Source organism: Entelurus aequoreus, linkage group LG21 (genome assembly GCF_033978785.1).
Source record: "Entelurus aequoreus isolate RoL-2023_Sb linkage group LG21, RoL_Eaeq_v1.1, whole genome shotgun sequence".
NCBI lineage: Eukaryota > Metazoa > Chordata > Actinopteri > Syngnathiformes > Syngnathidae > Entelurus > Entelurus aequoreus.
In genome coordinates this window covers 35,307,790-35,326,209 of record NC_084751.1, presented here as the reverse complement: position 1 = coordinate 35,326,209, position 18,420 = coordinate 35,307,790, and the positions used below count along the sequence as shown (strand labels likewise).

The window sequence follows — 18,420 nt, the reverse complement described above, 5'->3', positions numbered from 1 at the left end:
TTTTCTTTGTGTGAAAAGGAGTTGCCTTTTCCGTTTGAATGCCAGATCAACTAGAGCAGCCGGTATGAATGTATTGGTTAAGCTGATCTCCTAAAGCTTTGGTATAAACTTGAAAATAATCCAATTCTGTCTTGATGGTCCTTCTTACTCAGCATATGTCATCGAAAGAAATTGGGATTGACCAGTAACTTAGATTCCCTGGGAGGAAGAGCTGGTCGACGTAACACTACCAAGCAAACAGAAACAAAATGCTGGACGACAGCAAAAACTTACGGCGTCCACAAAGTACATCCGTACATGACATGGCAATCTACAATGTCCACACAAAGAAGGATAGCAACAACTTAAAGAGCCTTACTTGCTAACACAAAGCAGGTGCGGGGAATAGCGCTCAAAGGGAGACATGAAACTGCTACAGGGAAACACCAACAAAACAGGAAGGGCCACCAAAATAACAGCAGGAAAACACCAACAAACTCAAAATAAGGCACGACGACCTGGTGGAGTTTCATTTTTTTAATGTTTTCTGCTGGTGGTGTGCCTCCGGAATTTTTGATGTAAAAAACGCGCCTTGCCTCAAAAAAGGTTGAAAAACACCGGTCATTATTATTCTGCAGGTATTACTATATTACATACTCATAGAAAATGTATACATCTTGGACAGAGAAGCAGAATTTTTCTGGTGCAGCAGGTTAGGTCAAAACACATGCAGTAACTATTGTGAGTGTTGTTATGGGGCGGCATGGCGTAGTGGGTAGAGCGCCCGTGTCAGAAACCTGAGGGTTGCAGGTTCGCTCCCCGCCTCTTACCATGCCGTTGTGTCCTTGGGCAGGACACTTCACCCTGGCCCCCGGTGCCACTCACACCGGTGATTGAATGTTGAATGAATGACAGGTGGTGGTCGGAGGGGCCGTAGGCGCAAATTGGCAGCCACGCTTCCGTCAGTCTACCCCAGGGCAGCTGTGGCTACGAAAGTAGTTTACCACCACCAGGTGTGAATGAATGATGGGTTTTTAACATGTAAAGCGACTTTGGGTACTTAGAAAAGCGCCATATAAATCCCAGGTATTATTATTATTATTATTATTATTGTAATACAGTAAAGTCTGCTGAATCGTGTCACTGTGTAAGCACTGACAACAGTTATGAGAAAACCTAACACTGCTGGTGTCAGATTGTGAGTCTGGAGTTGTCATCGGGCGAGGTTTGTGTGTGTGTGTGTGTGCACGCGTGTGAGTGTGTGTGTCTCAAAACAGTCATAATGCCTGCTAATGTACACAGTGTGTACCCATCAGGATCTGATGAAGTTGAAGGTTTATGAACTTTTAACAGTGTGCAATAAACCAACAACACCCAGAAGATTTAAATGCATTATCAATCAACATTATTGAACATTTATTGATATGTTGCACATTTCGATAATGAATGGGTTGAATCATTTTCTGTAATTGCTGCTTCAGCCGTTTAGACACCACCTCCTACGATGTTTTACTCATTTGTGTGATGAATAGTTCTTATTACTGCTGTTGAGACAAGGGGTGAAAAGATTCAACGGCAAAGTTGACAAAAATCGCTAATAAAATTTGTCAGAAAAACACGAGCGGTGACGTCACCGACAAATTCATTTGTCGGTGACATAATCGCTCGTGTTTTTTCAAATGGAAACAAACATGTGCCTGTCAGTGCGCCCAGTCAGCAACCGGAAGAGAAAAATGTCTGCGACCACTGGCAACAACAGCGCGGGTGAAAACATGGAAAGTATTACCCTAAATAAAAAAATACCCTAAATACGTCAAAAGCATGAATAACTTTTTATTTGCAAAGCAGACATTGCTTTTTAATGTTAGTACATCAGTACATCCTTTAAAACGGAGGCATGTTGAACCCTTCTTGTTTAAATAGTTAGCTTATTATTAGAGATGTCCGATAATATCGGCCGATAAATGCTTTAAAATGTAATATCGTAAATTATCGGTATTGGTTTCAAAAAGTAAAATGTATTACTTTTTAAAACGCCGTTGTACGGAGTGGTTCACGGACGTAGGGAGAAGTACAGAGCGCCAACAAACCTTAAAGGCACTGCCTTTGCGTGCCGGCCCAATCACATAATATCTACGGCTTTTCACACACACAAGTGAATACTTGGTCAACAGCCATACAGGTCACACTGAGTGTGGACGCATAAACAACTTTAACACTGTTACAAATATGCGCCACACTGTGAACCCACACCAAACAAGAATGACAAACACATTTCGGGAGAACATCCGCACCGTAACACAACATAAACGCAACAGAACAAATACCCAGAACCCCTTGTAGCACTAATTCTTGCCATGTTGGCATTTTTTTCCATAACTTGAGTTTATTCATTTTGGAAAACCCTGTTACATTGTTTAATGCATCCAGCGGGGCATCACAACAAAATTAGGCATAATAATGTGTTAATTCCACGACTGTATATATATCGGTATCAGTTGATATCGGAATCGGTAATTAAGAGTTGGACAATATCGGAATATTGGATATCGGCAAAAAAACCATTATCGGACATCTCTACTTATTATTGATGTGTATTTATGGTCTTGTCATCCTCGTCCGGACAGAAGGGTGACACGACAGTGCGGCTGGATCAAAAGAGACGTCGGAGACGCCTTACTGAACTAAAAGTTGCTTTATTACAAGCGAGCGTCTTTATACAGGACTGCAGTTCCTGGAGGAGGTCAGGTCAAAAAATGAGGCATTCCTAACTTGAAGAAGCCAAACCATCAATGTTATATTCCTCCTTCCTGTCTCTGGGTGTGTGCTAAGTCAGGACAGCACACCCTGACCATAAAAGGAGATGTCCGTGTCTAAGTGTCTGGAAAGACTCCAGATGCAGGTCGTATCTTAGATGCTGTCATTTAGCTAAACATGTAGTCTCTTCTCACGGTTAGGGCCATCGCCTTTGCATACCATGGTCCAATTTTATTGCCTTTTGTTCTGCAAGAACTTATTAAATCCACACACAAGTGTCAATACTAAAGGGCCCAATGTTAATATGTGCCCAAACTGAAATACCTGTTACATGTGTACAGGGGAAGAAGACAGCACAGACAACAGGGACGTCGTTTAACTCTATATTTGTTTACATATTAGGGAAGTGAGGCGTGCAATTAATCCAAACTATGTATGGTGTGCACCTACTCAGTGGCCTAGAGGTTAGAGTCATACCAAAGACTATAATAATGGGACCCATTACCTCCCTGCTTGGCACTCAGCATCAAAGGTTGGAATTGGGGGTTAAATCACCAAAAACAGATTCCCGGGCGCGGCCACCGCTGCTTCTCACTGCTCCCCTCACCTCCCAGGGGGTGAACAAGGGTATGGGTCAAAAGCAGAGGACATATTTCACCACACCTCGTGTGTGTGTGACAATCATTGGTACTTTAACTTTAACTTAACTTAACTTTAACTTAACTATGTGTAGGAATTAAATGTTGAGTGTTACCGGGAGTGTTGAGCGAAGTGCGGGCTTACTGTACAATACAGGTAGCTACGTTCTGGCACTGAAATGCAACAGTATACAGTGTTTCCCATAAACTGCCAAGATACCTGTGGTGGTGGGGGCGTGGCTATGGGCGTGGTCACATGACATAATCGAGCAATTTGCATAATTTATTACAATGATATGATTTTCTCTAAAAAGGCTAAAAAAATGTATACTTACTAATTAATAATAACAGTTTTGTTTTAAACGGACATCCATCCATCCATCCATTTTACAATATAATTACAACACTTTATGTACATATTTATATACAGATTTGAACAATAAGTTATTCACTGAAATATATTTATTAATTGTGGTTCTTACAAAAAATATATCTTATAAAATATAAAAGGTAAAATGTCTCGAAGCTCTGCCCCTTTAATTAGTGCATACTAAATAATTTAACTTTAGCCTACTACTACAACCATATTATTTACCAGCAACATAAAGTGAAACAGAGGCAGAGGTGTCCTGCCACAGTCAGTAACAAATAAACAGAAAACAGTAGTGGTGGTAGATAGACACAGAGCTTCATCAAACATCTGATCCACTGAACAAAGAGCTCCAAAAATCTTGAACTTTAGACTGCCATCAGTTTTACTCCCTACACTTAACCATGTGTTTCCTACTGCCTGCAGACTTTGCACCCTTTGTTATATACACATGTTGTGTTTCTAATATAAATACATTTAATAAAGTCAAATACAAATAAGGCAACAAGAGAAGTATCCTACACTTCTCTTTTGTAAAGTAAATCTGAACAGCCGATATGGGCATCTACATCAACTATATGATTTGCCTGAGAAGCTGGACAGGACAAAAAAAAAAAAAAAAAAAAAAAAAATTATTATTTAAAAATTTTTTTTTTTTTTTTTTTAAATTTTTATTTGTGGCGGACGTAATTCTCTCGTGGCGAGCCGCCACAAATAAATGAATGTGTGGGAAAAACTGGTATAGCTGTCCTTTTGGAGAGCATGGCCCTCATGTAAAAAGCTTGCATACGCACAAAAACTTGCGTACAATCTTTTTCACGGCAAAAATGAGATGTATCAATACTGAAGTTGACGTGGAAATGTGCGCTGCCTCACGTCAACTTCATGGCTGACGTACGTACATTTCTATTGGTTGTGGACACCTTTGCAACATACACAGGTGATCATTCGGACTTTGCCAACATTTGATTTTTACAAATGTAAAGCAGCAAAAAAACCTCCCCTATCAAAATATGTGCATACAAATATATTTTCTTTTTCTTTCAGGTGAAAGAGCAGCAGAATGGCCTTGTGGTCTGGAGCCCCCAGCCAGGTTGTGTCCTAACGGGACCCAATGCAGGGAATACTGGACTGGACCTAATTTTGGCATTACCAACTTCGACAACATCCTGTTTGCTGTGCTTACGGTGTTTCAGTGCATCACCATGGAGGGCTGGGTTGACATTCTCTACAGCGTGAGTCCATACATGTTTTTTTACAAAAACTAGCAATAGATTGTACAAGACCCTGTAGATCTGGGGTGTCCAAAGTGCGGCCCGGGGGCCATTTGCGGCCCGCAGCTAATTGTTTACCGGCCCGCCACACATTCTGGAAATGCTACTGCAATAATAAAAAAAAACATTAAAAAAAGTGGAATGAGGTGAAATCTAACGAGAAAAAGTTGCAATGTTGACACAACGCTGACATGCAGGCTGTTTTTTTTTTCTTTTGTCTTTCTTTCTTTTTTTTTTTTTTTTTGGCAATGCTCAAAAAAAAAAAAAAGACAAAAAATCCATGTTATAATTAATTATTTTCAGGGCTCCAATTACTTCAAATATTTTACTTTAAAAAAATTTATGTGGTAAATATTGCATATATTGTGTAGTTGCCTTATAAAAACATAAATGTTTTCTTTGACAACAGAGCAAAACAAACAAAATAATAGTTAAAACGTAAAATCGACAGATATATCTGAAGTTGATCTCGTAACTTAAGTGCTGAAAGTTAAAAAAAAAAAAAAAAAATTTTTTTTATCACTTTATGAGTGGGGCACCTTTTGGATCCCAAATATATTTAGTGGTATTTTATTTATCTTTTCACTGTGATGACTCAAAAATATTAAATAATTAAAATCAATGGTGTCCTGCATTATTGATCTTTTAGGGCTCTAATTACTAAATACTGCATATTTCAGTTGTACTATAAAAAACAAAGTTATTTTTGACAGAAAAGCCATAAAACCTTTTTTTTTTAAAGTTGATATAGAGATTTACTGTAAGCGTTAAATAAAAAATAATAATACAAATTAGACTTATTTTTAACATTTTAATAACTGAGACCCTTTATGGTCCCCGGGACCCATAAAGGTAAAATAAATTTAAAAAATCCATATATTTTGTTATGGTTTGAAAAGGAAAAATATCAAAATGGCCCCCACATGCTTTAATTTTTCTGTTTGCGGCCCTCAGTGGAAAAAGTTTGGACACCCCTGCTGTAGCTGCTGGCTGCATGTTGCCCAATATTGTGAGTGTCAGTGTGTCCACGAGCTTTACTTTTAATTTGTGTGAATAATTGTCATAGCATTTAGTTTTTTTAGATCACATTTAATTCCCTCAGTTATCTACAGATGGCAGTGCATCACTTTTTGTACAAAATCCTTTTAAATTATTGCGAGCAAACATAAAATGTAATTTTAATATTAGCCATTGCGTTTGAATTTTAATTCAGATTTATTAATGGATCAGTCCCTGCAGAGTTTCGAGGGCTTTATTTGTGATTGTTGTTCCTTAAATGCCTCAATTTGTGGCAGGTTTTTCAGAAAGTTGAGGTAAAAGTTACAATGTTTTGAGGCTTATTTTTTTTCTTCTAACATTGAATCAACTTGTGATGTTATTAATTTTTTTTATCAATGTTTTAGGGCCTCTTTGTAACCTTAACCTAAAGAAGCACCGTGTTTTAACAACACTGAAAAACAAATACTGTATTTCCAAAACCAGTGAAGTTGGCACGCTGTGTAAATCGTAAATAAAAACAGAATACAATGATTTGCAAATCATTTTCAACTTAAATTCAATTAAATAGACTGCAAATACAAGATATTAAATGTTCAAACTAAGAAACTACATTTTTTTTTGCAAATAATCATTAACTTAGAATTTAATGGCAGCAACACATTGCAAAAAAAGTTGGCACAGGGGCATTTTTACCACTGTGTTACATGGCCTTTCCTTTTAACAACACTCAGTAAATGTTTGAGAACTGAGGAGACCAATTTTATGAAGCTTTTCAGGTGGAATTATTTCCCATTCTTGCTTGATGTACAGCTTAAGTTGTTCAACAGTCCGGGGTCTCTGTTGTGGTATTTTAGGCGTCATAATGCGCCACGCATTTTCAATGGGAGACAGGTCTGGACTACAGGCAGGCCAGTCTAGTACCCGCACTCTTTTACTATGAAGCCACGCTGTTGTAACACGTGGCTTGGCAATGTCTTGCTGAAATAAGCAGGGGCGTCCATGATAACTTGGATGGCAAGATGTTGCTCCAAAACCTGTATGTACATTTCAGCATTAATGGTGCCTTCACAGATGTGTAAGTTATCCATGTCTTGGGCACTAATACACCCCCATACCATCACAGATGCTGGCTTTTGAACTTTGTGCCTATAACAATCCGGATGGTTCTTTTCCTCTTTGGTCCGGAGCACACGACGTCCACAGTTTCCAAAAACAATTTGAAATGTGGACTTGTCAGACCTCAGAATACTCTTCCACTTTGCATCAGTCCATCTTAGATGAGCTCGGGCCCAGCGTAGCCGGCGGCGTTTCTGGGTGTTGTTGATAAATGGCTTTCTCTTTGCATGGTAGAGTTTTAACTTGCACTTACAGATGTAGCGACGAACTGTAGTTACTGACAGTGGTTTTCAGAAGTGTTCCTGAGCCCATGTGGTGATAACCTTTACACACCGATGTCGCTTTTTGATCCAGTATCGCCCGAGGGATCGAAGGTCCATAATATCATCGCTTACGTGGGCTGTTCCAGAATAAATGTTTGATGAGCATTCCTAAACTTTCTCAGTCTGTTTTACCAATTGTGCCAGATTTTTTGAAACATGTTGTAGGCATCAAATTCCAAATTAGCCAATATTTGCAAAAAATAACAGCGTTTTCCAGTTCGAACGTTAAATATCTTGTCTTTGCAGTCTATTCAATTGAATATAGGTTGAAAAGGATTTGCAAATCATTGTATTCTGTTTTTATTCACGATTCACACAACGTGCCAACTTCACTGGTTTTGGATTTTGTATGATGTTTTACTCGTTTTATACCGCACATACTTAAAAGTAGTAAATGGCAATAAAGGCACAAAATTAATAGTCATTGTCAAATTACTGTAATAATGTGATTCATTATAACTTAGGGCTGTCAATTGTATTGCATCTACTCATGCGATAAACACAAAACATTATTGCATTAATTATGTATAAACACAGATTAATCACCCAATGTATTTTTGACCTCAAATGCTCCTTTACCTTTTAAGAGAATTGCACTTTTGGGGGTAATCTTGTCTATCATGCACAATCCTTATGTAAGACAAGAATGCATACATCTTTCTTTTTTAATGCATTCTAATTTGTAATGTACGGCAAGTACATTACTAATTTAGCTGCTGACATATGCAGTAACATATTGTGTCATTTTCCCTTCTATTATTTTGTCAACATTATTAAGGACAAGTGGTAGAAAATGAATTATTAATCAACTTCTTCATTTACTGTTAATATCTGGTTATTTTCTCTTTTAACATGTTCTATCTACACTTCTGTTAAAATGTAATAATCACTTACCGTATTTCCTTGAATAGCCGCAGGGGCGCTAATTAATTTAAAACCTCCTGTCACTCCGGCGTTTACCAAAAGGAATCCGGTAAATTTAGGCGTGCGTTTTGAGTGTGACGTAAGCATACCATCATGAAAAGCACATTTAATTAAAAAAAAACGTTATTATGGTCTTACCTGTACTTATAAATGGAGTCCATTTGCAGCTCCTTCTGACCAAAAGCATCGATAACTTGGTTATAGAAGTCTTCCTTATTTTCTTTCTTCAGTTTTAAAAGTCTCTCTGTCTCGATGGAGATATTCCTTTAATTATTACCTCCTGCTTCCATTGAAAGTCCAGTTTAGAAAACTGTTTTATTTTAGATACCGGTATGTAATCCTCCTTGTTAAAAAAAATAAATAAAAAAAAAATCTCTTGCTGCGTGTGTTCACTTCTTCTGCAGTACCGGAAGTCGCAAGAAGGATCACTAGCGCGGCAGTGCCCTCTACCACCAGGAGGCTGGAGTCATTTAATGACTTATACAGTATTTGACACACGCAGCTACGGTATATTAATAAAACATAGCTGCTTACTGTTCTCTTTAACATACTGTACCGGTATTCAATAGCTTGGACCTTAAATCCTAGTGAATAGCTCTTTATCTTTTTTCCTTTGTGCGATTGCAAACTACTGAAAGCAGCTTCCTCCATTTTGAAAATGAGGACAGATGCGTCACTCGTGACGTAACGAATTTGACCCGGTGGAAGTTCTAGCCATATGCTAAATATTTTGCGAAATGAGTTTGACCCGGCGAAAATTATAGACATGCAATAATAAAATTAATATTTTGCGAAACGAATTTGATCCGGCTTCAATAATAAACCGGCGATAAGGCCAAGCATGCGTTAATTATTTTGAGAAACGAGTTTGACCCGGCAGTAATTCTAGACGTGCGAATACTATATTCCCTGCGCCAATTCAAGGAAATACGGTATTCTTCTGTTGTTTGATACTTTACATTAGTTTTGTATGATACCACACATTTGTGTATCGATCCGATACCAAGTCGATCATACATTGGTCATATTTAAAGTCCTCATGTGTCCAGCTACGTATTTCCTGAGTTTATAAACATAATATACATTTAAAAAAAGGAAAAAAAAAATTTGTGACGATAGAAAATATCGATGTAATCATTGTAGTATCGACTAGATACGCTATTACACTTGGTATCATTACAGCGGACATTAGGTGTAGATGAACCAATGGCGTTTGTTGATATTGTAGCGTCCTGGAAGAGTTGGTGCTGCAGGGAATTCTGGGAATTTGTTCTTAGTGTTTATGTTGTGTTGCGGTGCAAATATTCTCCCAAAAATGTGTTCGTCTTTGTTGTTTAGTGTGGTTTCACTATATGGCCCATGTTCATGACAGTGTTGGCGTTGTTCATACGGCCACCCTTAGTGTGACATGTATGGCTGTTGACTAACTATGCTCTTCATTCACTTGTGTGTAGTGTGTTCTAAGTTAAGATAATTATCTTGGTGGTCAAATAACGGATATAGTGAAGTCTTGTCTTTATCAATTCGGGATAATTTTTAACACGCTCTATATTGTGACTCCACTGTGCTGTGGTGTGTAGTGAAGCAAGAACAATTATCACTCGTCCTACAGGGATGATGCTGGCAATTATTGTATTATATTTGTCGCCATTGAGACAAGGATTAGTGATTTAGAAGTAATTACAAAACCTCGCCGCGAACATGCTCGTGTGCATGACGTGAGACAACGTCGACGATAGGTGGAGGACCGGTACTTTTTTGAGGTGGTATAGTACCGAACATGATTCATTAGTATCGCGGTACTATACTACAACCCTAGTATCAAGCATCACCAAATAAGTTTGAACCCTTAGGGTTCCAGATTCCCCCAAAAAGAACTTACCTCTAAAGGTCCTGGTGGCACCACAAATTGTTACATGTAAATTATTTGGTAATTTTCAGCCCTTTCTAGGACCCCTCCAAGTACAAACCTCCCTGAATCCTTCCAGTGTTTAAATGGCTGGACCTCACAGATAATTAGATACTTAGACAATCAGATGAAGGTTAGGATTGTTCATTCCCGAGTGTTAGATAGGGATTTGGAACTTGATTGCGTTTACTGAATAAAGCTGAGTCACTAAAGTGGATCAGGTACTGGAGTCATTGTATTTGCTCGTCACAAATCGTAATAAGTGACCTTAGTTCAGGGGTGTCAAACTCATTTTAGCTCAGGGGCCGCATGGGGGAAAATATGTGCACACGTGGGCCGGACTATTAAAATCATGGCATTAAAACAAAAAAAATAAAGACAACTTCAGATTGCTTTATTTGTCTTACTTTGGCCAAAAATAGGACAAACACATTCTGAAAATATTACAATAAAAATATAGAAACAAATACCGGCGGCGGTATAGTTTAGATCCATGAAGGAAAGAAGAAAATTAATGCATGTTTATAACTGAATAAATGTACATATGCATACAAATTGTTTTCTTTAGTATAATTTTAAAAAAAAAAAAAAAAAAATGTTTTAATTAAGTAACGTTTATGAAAACATTTTTCCTTTTTTTTTTTTTCATTTTATTTTTATTGACATCCAGCATCAGACATTCCTATCCATTACATCATATTCATATACATCATATATCTGTTTTCTGCCCTAAATGTCAAAATATTTTTGTTTGTATCCCAACCATACCACCCACCCCCCTAAAAAAAGAAAAAAACAGCAAAAAAAAACCCAAAGTAATATCTACAAATTCATCAATTAAATAAACAAAAAGAAATACTAATACATTAATAATAATAATAATCAGAAATAAAATAAAAAATACAAACAGATACATATAGGACAAGGAAGAGGGGTACGCTGCAATATCACGGGCACACGTTCAGAGTGTACGAGGACTACTCTCCAGAGGTAGTGAATCAGCGGAGGGCTTCATTGTACAAGATGGGACTCAAACCCTCGCTACTTTACCCGGCCAAGCTCCGCATCACACAGACGGACGGCATCCGCGTTTGGCTCGGAACAGTAGCCGAGGCAGACAGCTACATCAAGGCGTATAAAGACTCTCCATAACGGTCTCATCAACAAAGTGTGTTTATGAGTCACAGTGAGTTTAAGACCTGAACTATATAATCATATTAAGTGTGTGTGTGTGTGTGTGTGTGTGTTTAGTGTAAATGTTTCACTGGAGGTGGATACAAATGTGTCATTTGTACAAAGAAAAATAAATTAAAATATAATGGAAAGTGAATTAAAAAATATCTTTACTAACATTGGTAATAAGGAATCTGAATGTAGAAGTACTGATAATATTCATAGTAGAGAACTGTATAATAATTATAATCATATTCAACTAGATTTTTATGACAACATCAATTATAACTGTAATTCAAATGAGTTTGGCAGTGATATAGATGCAGACTGCAATCTTTACAATAACATTACCAGAAACTGTGAGTACTACACAGACGAACAATTTAAATGTGTGAATATGGACAAATCTTTTACTGTAATACATTTTAATAGCCGAAGCTTGTATAAAAATGTTGACAATATTAGTGAATATCTGAGCCAGTTCAAAAAATGTAGTATTGTTGCAGTCTCAGAGACTTGGCTCGATGAGAACAAGTGTTGTGATATGAGATTGGATGGTTATGAATTATTCACCACAAACAGAGTTGGAAAAAGGGGAGGAGGAGTAGCACTTTTTGTAAATCATGATTTAAAATGTTGGAAAATTGACAGCAAATCAACTGCTATAGCTGGAATTTTTGAATGTATTACTGTAGAAATTGAAGTAGAAAAATCAAAAAAAATAAATGTTAGTTGTGTTTATAGAACACCTGGATCATGTCTAGACACATTTAATCAAAAATTGGACTATTTGTTTAATAAGTCAAACAAGCTCCATATTGTGTGCGGTGATTTTAATATTAATCTTCTGAATCCCATGGACAGTACCAAAACAACCGATTTTATAACAGGATTGTACAGTAATACTTTTTTTCCCCTTATCATAAAACCTACCAGAATAACAGTAGACTTTGCCACACTGATAGATAACATTTTCACCAATCAACCTGAGAATCAAATAACAGCAGGACTACTACTCAATGACATAAGTGATCATCTACCTGTATTCAGTATTTTCCACAATTTCTTTGATCAGAGAGGGACCAAAAAAGCAGTTCAATATAGATTTGTTAGACATGAAACGCCAGAAACTATGGCAGCATTCAAGTCTGAGTTATGTGCTCAAGACTGGGGGGAGGTTTACACCTCCACAGACCCAGATGAGGCATACGAACATTTTCTCAACATTTTCATAACATTGTATGATAAGCACTGTCCAATGAAAAAACATGACATTAAGGACAGCACTGTTAAGGACAAACCATGGATCACAAAGGGACTATTGAAGTCCTGCAAAAAGAAAAATTATCTTTACAGAAGACATTTAAAGCACAGAACCAAAGAAACTGAACACAAATATAAAACGTATAAAAATAAGTTAACACAAATAATAAAGCACAGCAAAAGAACATATTACTGTAACCTATTAGAACAACATAAAAATAGCATCCAGGGTACGTGGAAAGTTTTGAATGGTATCATTAAAAAAAACATGACAAATAAGGAACATCCAAGCCATTTCATAGAAAATAATCAAACTATAAATGACTCTAAGGAAATAACGGATGCTTTTAACACTTTCTTTGTGAATGTTGGACCTAATTTAGCAAATGAAATTGTACAACCCGAAAACAGTGTCAAATTTAATGAACGTACCATTCAAAGCAACTTAGAATCGTTCTTTATTTCCCCCGTCCATGAAAGTGAAATCACAGAAATTGTAAATTCTCAAGAAAACAAGAAGTCAACAGACTGCTGTGACTTGGACTTTTCTCTGATCGGGGAAATTGTTGATTTTATAGCTGTTCCCTTCACTTATGTATGTAATATTTCTTTTATAAAAGGTGTTTTCCCAAAGAAAATGAAAACGGCAAAAGTTATTCGCATCTTCAAAAGTGGAGATAAGCATCAGTTCACCAACTATAGGCCTATTTCTATACTCTCACAATTTTCAAAAATCCTTGAAAAATGATTTGTGTCAAGATTAGACAGTTTTATTGACAAGCATCACTTGCTAAGTGAACACCAATACGGCTTTCGACCAAACAGGTCCTCTTCCATGGCAGTGATGGAACTAGTTGAGGAGGTAACCACTGCAATTGATAAGAGGGAGTTTGTTGTTGGCGTTTTTATTGACCTGAGCAAGGCCTTTGACACCATCGATCATACATTGCTTTTAAACAAAATGCAGAGGTATGGTTTTAGAGGTCTTGCTCATGATTGGTTGAAAAGTTATCTTGGTGGCAGAGAACAGTACGTGCATATGAATAATGTAGATTCAGATAAAAAGATTATAACACATGGAGTACCCCAAGGTTCTGTATTGGGACCAAAATTGTTTTTATTGTACATTAATGATATCTGTAAAATCTTTAAAAAACTCAACTGTATTCTCTTTGCTGATGATACAAGTCTGTACTGTTCTGGGCAAGACCTTGGCCATCTCTTAGGGACTGTAGAGAGTGAACTCCACATACTAAAGCAATGGTTTGATGCCAATAAACTATCAATCAACCTAAATAAAACAAAATATATAATTTTTGGAAATAGGAAAAATAACAAACAGTGTCATATAAGAATTGATGATATGAAGATAGAAAGGGTGTATTCCACAACATTTTTGGGAATCCATATAGATGATAAATTAAATTGGAAACTGCACATAAATATACTTAAGACAAAGATGGCAAAAAATATTGCTATGTTACATAAAATAAAAAACTCCGTAAATCAAAAGGCTCTTATCATGTTATATAATTCTTTTGTACTCCCTTATCTTAATTATTGTATCGAAATCTGGGGTAACAATTGCAAAACAAACATTAAATCTATATTCTTACTTCAAAAGAAGGCGATTAGAATTGTAAATTATGCAGATTATCATGACCATACCAATGCTCTGTTTATTAAATTAAAAACATTAAAACTGCACGATCTTGTTGACCTCAACACTGCTATTGTGACGTACAAAGCTCATAACCACATGCTGCCTGGGTGTCTACAGGAGAGGTTTAAACCCAGAGAGAATCCCTATGACCTCAGAGGTTCAGCTGTCTTCCAGAAAGCTAAGATAAGAACAAGTTTAAAAAGTAGATGTGTTTCTGTCAGGGGGGTTCAACTGTGGAACAGCTTGGATTATTCCTTAAAATGTTCCAGTTCTATTCACACTTTTAAAAAACACTTTAAGACCAATGTCTTGAAAAAATATATCACTCTAGAATCAACACAACAGTTAATACTATGATCAATGTTAATTCAAATACTAAATGTGGGTTATAAATAACAATGGAAGTACAATTGTTTGCATATAGTATATAAATTGGTACAAAGGTTTAACATGTCTACAAGGATATTTCACATGCCTTTACTGTGTATATAATTGAACTGTGTTTATGTTATGTATAATGTGTATTTATAATATGTTGTACAATGGACATTCAATAATTTTCGGAAGTTTATTTTGTACTTGACATTGTTTATAGGGTTAGGCGCAATAAGTGTTCAACTTCAGCCTAAACCCTTTCGGTCTGCAACATTTTCATTTTCAATTTAAGAATTTACAACTGTTTGTTTATTTTGTTGACGATTGACCGAAGAATAATAAACTTGAAAATATATATATACACACACACATACATATATATATATATATATATATATATATATATATATATATATATATACATATATATATATATATATATATATATATATATATATATATATATATATATATATATATATATATATATATATATATATATATATATATATATATATATACACACATACATACCTATACACATATAGGGAGTAATTCTTTTTTTTTTTTAAGCAGTACAATGACTAATTCGAAAAATTAAAGTCAGGCTTATGGGGCGTGACATAGTTGACCCAGTTTTCCCAGTATGAAGTAAATTTCTCCAATTTATAATTAATAAAGGCAGTTATCTTCTCCATTTTATATAGCTTAAAACCTTTTTCCAAAACACACGCCCGAATGCAGCTGAGATAGGCTCCAGCACCCCCCGCGACCCCAAAAGGGACAAGCGGTAGAAAACGGATGGATGGAATATAGAATGTGAGATATAACAGGATAAAGCATACATTTATCATTTGTTTTCAAAACAGTTACATGAAATTGGGACCCCAAAAATGTACTGTGGGACCCCATTTTTATGACTTGCTGGGGTCCCCGGGACCCCATTTTGAAAATTCATAGCGCCAACACTGATGGAGTATTGGTGCGTGCAAAACTGCAGCAGGCGGCTGTGGCCTGTGGGCCGGTTCTAATACTAATCAAATACCATAGATAATTGGGCGTTGACTTCTGACCCATAGGGCTTAGTTGAACAATATTCCAGCCCAAAACACCACATTTATCAATACAAACAAGTTTTGAATAACTATGATTGCGCATTACTTACAGATACAAAGTCTCCAAGGCAGAAGCCTATTAGGAAGTTTCAAGTAATAAATGTGTCTGCTTCATTAATTCTAAGGTGTCATGACCTCAACTTAATGTATTATTGTGACTATTAAGTGTGAAAGTGTAAAAAAAAACCACACTTCAAAGGCATACATCTCTCTTAAAGTTAGTGTTTTTAAATACTTACCATTAAACTCACTTGATCACACATCCTAACATTCCACATGACAAAATGAAAAAAGTATGTATGATTCCTGATTGTATTGTATTGGATCAATATCAGTATCAGCCAATATTCAAGACTCCAATATCGGTAACGTATCAGAATGTAAAAAGTTGGATCGGTACACCCTTAATTGTGATATATTGCAATATTCCATATGATTTTGTCACAAATGTAAAATACAGCTTAAAAACAATTTGTGTACAAAAGCCAAAACCAGTGAAGTTGGCACGTTGTGTAATTCGTAAATAAAAACAGAATACAATGATTTGCAAATCCTTTTCAACTTATATTCAATTGAATAGACTGCAAAGACAAGATACTTAATGTTCGAACTGAGAAACTTGTTGTTTTTTGCAAATAATCATTAATTAGGAATTTAATGGCAGCAACACATTGCAAAAGAGTTGGCACAGGGGCATTTTTACCACTGTGTTACATGGCCTTTCCTTTTAACAACACTCAGTAAACGTTTGGGAACTGAGGAGACACATTTTTGAAGCTTTTCAGGTGGAATTCTTTCCCATTCTTGCTTGATGTACAGCTTAAGTTGTTCAACAGTCCGGGGGGGTCTCCATTGTGGTATTTTAGGCACATTTTCAATGGGAGACAGGTCTGGACTAGAGGCAGGCCAGTCTAGTACCTGCACTCTTTTACTATGAAGCCACGCTGTTGTAACACGTGGCTTGGCATTGTCTTGCTGAAATAAGCAGGGGCGTCCATGATAACGTTGCTTGGATGGCAACATATTTTGCACCAAAACCTGTATGTACCTTTCAGCATTAATGGTGCCTTCACAGATGTGTAAGTTACCCATGCCTTGGGCACTAATACACCCCCATACCATCACACATGTTGACTTTTGAACTTTGCGCCTATAACAGTCGGGATGGTTCTTTTCCTCTTTGGTCCAGAGGACACGACGTCCACAGTTTCCAAAAACTATTTGCATCAGTCCATCTTAGATGAGCTCGGACCCAGCAAAGCCGGCAACGTGTCTGGGTGTTGTTGATAAATAGCTTTCGCTTTGCATAGTAGAGTTTTAACTTGCACTTACAGATGTAGCGATCAAGTGTAGTTACTGACAGTGGTTTTCTGAAGTGTTCCTGAGCCCATGCGGTGATATCCTTTACACACTGATGTCGCTTTTTGATGCAGTACCGCCTGAGGGATCGAAGTTGACAGGCATTTAATGTTGGTTTTCAGCCTTGCTGCCTACAAACCTTTTGATGATATTACGGACCGTAGATGGGAAAATCCCTAAATTCCTTGCAATAGCTGGTTGAGAAATGTTGTTGTTAAACAAACATCCTGGTTTGTGAATGACTGAGCATTTCATGGAAGCTGCTTTTATACCCAATCATGGCACCCACCTGTTCCCAATGAGCCTGTTCACCTGTGCGATGATCCAAATAAGTGTGTGATGAGCATTCCTCAACTTTCTCAGTCTTTTTTGCCACTTGTGCCAGCTTTTTTGAGACACGTTGCAGACATCAAATTCCAAATGAGCTAATATTTGCAAAAAATAACAAAGTTTACTAGTTTGAACATTAAGTCTTTTGTCTTTGCAGTCTATTCAATTGAATATAGGTTGAAAAGGATTTGCAAATCATTGTATTCTGTTTTTATTTACCATTTACACAATGTGCCAACTTCACTGGTTTTGGGTTTTATATATTATCTTGTTAGAAAAATATCCCGCTATACAGTACTGCCCCTTATGGAAACTATTTTTCAAAGGACCCGTCATGACAAGTCAGTTTGGCACCATAATAATCAGAACGGAGATGCACCATGGTGTTAATGTCGGTCACCAGGACAGGCCCTCCAGTTCTAAGTACTTTCACCGTTTGGGCTCTCCTAAACAGCTGTGTGGTTGCTTTATTTAGGTCAAAACATGCAGTCCAAGCAAACATAAAAGAAAGCAAGACTCCCCAAAGGAGAGTGAAGGTCTAGCCAAGCAGAACTAAAAGAAAGTGTCTGGGGAAAATCCCACAATGACCGAAAGTCTTATCATTTTTGACAAACACCAGCAAAATATGGTGAATAAAAGCTCAAATGTGAATAGTTGCCTTTAACGTCTATTAGGGTTGCGTAACATAGACAATATATGATGTAATTGTATAAATTTGGCCGACAATAGCGCTTTCAATACTGTTGTTGTATCGTGATAAATAATGCATGTTTATGACACTTTCTAGCAATTTAGCGACTAACTAATCTTTGCGACCATGGTGGCAAACAATGTCATTTTCTTACAAGTACCA

The 18,420-nt window shown here is 36.7% G+C and overlaps 1 protein-coding gene across 3 annotated transcripts in view; it reads left to right on the top strand.

The window, feature by feature from the left end:
* The window catches only part of cacna1bb (calcium channel, voltage-dependent, N type, alpha 1B subunit, b), a 402,467-nt gene that overhangs the window by 136,955 nt on the left and 247,092 nt on the right, over nucleotides 1–18,420 (top strand). For all 3 annotated transcript variants that reach the window (XM_062031560.1, XM_062031561.1, XM_062031559.1), the window contains exon 6: nucleotides 4,792–4,979. In XM_062031560.1, the coding sequence (XP_061887544.1) occupies nucleotides 4,792–4,979 (188 nt within the window). The remainder of the gene's footprint in view (nucleotides 1–4,791; nucleotides 4,980–18,420) is intronic.